General features: G+C 38.4%; 1 protein-coding gene across 1 annotated transcript; it reads right to left on the bottom strand.

Moving 5' to 3' along the window:
- Positions 1–2,103: 2,103 nt before the first annotated feature.
- LOC126455941 (uncharacterized) lies at positions 2,104–3,186 on the bottom strand. The gene has a single exon (XM_050091699.1). It carries the CDS (start codon positions 3,184–3,186, stop codon positions 2,104–2,106), a length of 1,083 nt encoding a protein of 360 aa, XP_049947656.1.
- Between the last annotated feature and the right edge of the window lie 421 nt (positions 3,187–3,607).

The raw sequence follows: 3,607 nt of genomic DNA, 5'->3' as shown, positions 1-3,607 counted from the left end.
TCTGTAGCCTCTGACAAATATCTGATAATGCTGTCAGAGCACTGACATTGATTGTATTCAAATGGTATAATCATTTCAGTCAATCAATCTTTAGTTGTTTGTTTCACTGAATGATGTACACAGTTTTCAGATTTTATTTATTTTTTTATTGCGTATTACATGGATCCATACATTGATGTTAGACATAGTATGATTATTCAGATTTAATCAAAATATGTTAATAATTCTACAGATAACCCCAATATAGGAACACAAAATAAACGAACTTCTAACGATTTGAAAGAACTACTTTTACACAGATAAATACTAGCTTTCAGCATTAAAACACAGTGTTACATAAGTATAAGCAATGATATATTAAAACAGTGTCACAGGTATGTTACAAAACATAACAAAATGAAACAACTAGTAAAAATACAACTTTTTTACTCAAAATTGTGTGGTGGCAATCTTCTTGATTTTTGTCATTACGCTTCCTCTTCTGGTTATCTCTACTCAACAGGGTGCCTATTACCACTGATACAATGGTGATGGAAAGAGGTGGGTGGGGAGAGAGACAGAGAGAGAGAGAGAGAGAGAGAGAGAGAGAGAGAGAGAGAGAGAGGAAATATTCCAAACAGATACAAAAATACAAATGAGTAGTTTCTTTGATCTTTTTTATTTGAACTATTTTAATATTTAGGAAAATTCTTATGTTATGACTAATAGTGGATCAAATTATTATTTAACTGAAAAAAACTTTCGGTCATAGGTGCTGTGCTGTACAACTTCAACGTATATGTTGACCACTTTTGACACATAAGTGCACAAAAGCTGCCTGTATTAATTTAAGTTTGAATAAACAAAATAAATGCAAGCGGGTTTCGTCAAAAATGACCTTCAGCATATTCTTTAGTGCTGTTGATATAAAGTTCCTAAATAACATTTTATTTATTTTTAACTAGTGAGACCTCTTCTATGTATTTCCTACTGTCGGATGTTTGTTGTGTGAAATGCAATCACCATTTGTATGGATTGCATCAGTTAAATGAAGTCAATCTCCGTGTGTATTCAGGAGGTGAGGCTTAATTCAGTGTGAGAAACAGAATCTCTCATGATACTTACTCAGAATTCTGAAGATTTTGGAGACCATCTGTTTGAACATTTTGCTGAACTAGCGCTTGGAACAGTTACGTTAACCTCAAGGTAAATTTCTATGCAACAATCATTTGGGTTAATTACAGTTCTGTAATTGGTGAGCATGACTTGAATCATCCTGGAACAATGACTTTGACCTCGGATCGGTATTGATGCACATGGTATCTTGTACCACATGCATTAGGTACTGCCCAAAATTGCACTTTGAATGTAGTGAAGCCTCCTCGACAGAAGCAACACTAACCTATGTAAAAAGAAAATGCAGACTGGATAGGACTTCAGAAAATTCTGGTGAAGGAAGCAATGCACGAGCTCCAGGAGTGGGTTATGATCACCAATTCACAATGTTGCAACAAGTGATACAAGGAAAAGATGAAACTGCTGCTCATGCAGTAGTCTCCAGCACTCAACACTGAATATACATGGATACATCATCTACTCCAGGACGGGTTGTCTTCACTCTGTCGCAAAATTTCTTCTTCACAGAACCCCTTCTTCCCAGAATCTCTTCTTTGCAGAATCTCTTCTTCACAGGATCTCTTCTTCAAAGGCAATAGTAATCAGAGTTTTCAAGTCTTACCTGTATTAGCAAAAGATGCCTGTTTCTGGCAAATTAATCTTATTAAGGAATCAATGTCTTGACATGGAAGAGGTCTCACACGTTTGATATATATCCCTTGCAAGTCATATTGAAAATTAGCACGGGCTTATAAGAAACTTCGGATGTGCAGAACAGGTAACATATCTCTTGTTTAGAAGTCTCCCCAACAAAACAGCAAAGTGCAACAAGCGTGTCACCTCCAACAGCTGACATCAGCGACCACCTTTTCCAGTTCTAAATATGTTCGTCCTGGTACCTGAACAAGCAGTTTTGTAATAGTCTGTGCAATGCTCTACAGATGTAAATTTGTTGTTAAATTTGGGAACATGCCACATCCCAGTGTATTAGACCACTTCTTTGTATGTTTATGCACTGATATTGAACTGTGTGAGAATAACAAGGTAGGTGGCAGTTGCAGTGAGTGCAGAGACGAGAAGTTGCCGGTCGACTGTAAGGAACCCACCAGCAGTGAACTGTAAGCTCGGCGTGAAAGCGACCTGCTCCAGGAACGTTTCCAGCAGAGCGGATTGCCAACCTCGGAGTGCTGCGGCTCTGATCAGGATGACGCAAGGGACTTCTGCCTCGTGTGATGTCACTGAACAGCTCAGCACCAGCACTATTAGCTTCCCAGTATGGTACAGCAGCCAGAAGAGGGAGACACACATGGGCCACGTAAACAAGAAATGCTCTTCTCCACTGTCACAAATAATAAGTGTGAATATGCCAGCTGAAACGTATATAGTGCCACTAATGGACAACGCAATATCGAAGAATATTATGAGCCCAAATTCTTTATCCAATAATTCCGCCGCCTCATGCAAGAAGAGATGTGCCTTTTGCATGCGATGAATATTTCTTCTTGTGTAAGGGTGTGGCTGATGCCCGTACCCCATTATTGCAGCAAGGTGATTCGCTGGCATAGCTACTTCAAAAAGAACTTCGTTCAGTTTCTTAAGCCTGGCCTTCAGTTGCAGTACACAGATGATGTACTTCATCGTTATCATGAAATCCATAAAAAGAATGTAAAAGTACGTACTAAACCCAAAGATGTAGTTGTAAACAGACTCATTTTGAAAGCGAATATGAGAAACCAAAAGTCCGGTAGCAAGTACAAAGACAGTTATGACAGCTATGATTATTCTTGCTATCCCAACGTTTTCAACTGGTTTTCTTTGTAGAATAACATCAAATTTTTTCAGAGCTAGAAAAAATAATGTAGAGAACTCACGTTCAAACAAAGTTCTTTTTGCAAGCGTAAATACTATTTTTATTCGTATAGTCGTAAAAGCAAGAGCATGAGCCAGGAATCCAAATGTAGAGTTGTGAGGGAAAGAACGAGGATAAATGAACAATTTCAGGATTAGAACAACGGAAAACAACACAAACCAAAAGCCAGCAGTGCTAAATACGTTCTTCCATGGGTGCCTTTTGCGTTGCAAACTTGACATTTTTGGACCGTTATTGTCTTCTGCGGATGCGAGTCCAAACGCGTGCCATAGTGCATGTAACCACTTCGCAGTTTTCATTTCTGTGCAAGACAGGCCATAGACCAGTAAGTACATAAACTAGCAGTCTTCAATGCAGTGAACGAATGCACATAATACACACAATTTACTCATAATACGCACCTTTAGCGCCTCTCTCAACGATGAGTATCGAACATGCATTGCAGCCTACAGTTTTAAAAAGCTGATGACAATTATCTGCTGTGTGACATCCGACCTACTTCGTAATTCACGATCGAAATATTGCTGCCTAAAGGACTCTCAGCTTTGCTAGAAAAGAGGAGCCAATAAGAAAGTAAACATTTTTCGTAAATTCGTGTTTTCATTTATTAAAAAAACCCAAACGACAGTACGGTAGTACATT

The sequence above is a fragment of the Schistocerca serialis genome, chromosome 2 (assembly GCF_023864345.2).
Source record: "Schistocerca serialis cubense isolate TAMUIC-IGC-003099 chromosome 2, iqSchSeri2.2, whole genome shotgun sequence".
In the NCBI taxonomy this organism is placed as follows: Eukaryota; Metazoa; Arthropoda; class Insecta; order Orthoptera; family Acrididae; genus Schistocerca; species Schistocerca serialis.
Note: the sequence above shows the minus strand (reverse complement) of the source record. Positions and strands in the feature narration are given on the sequence as shown.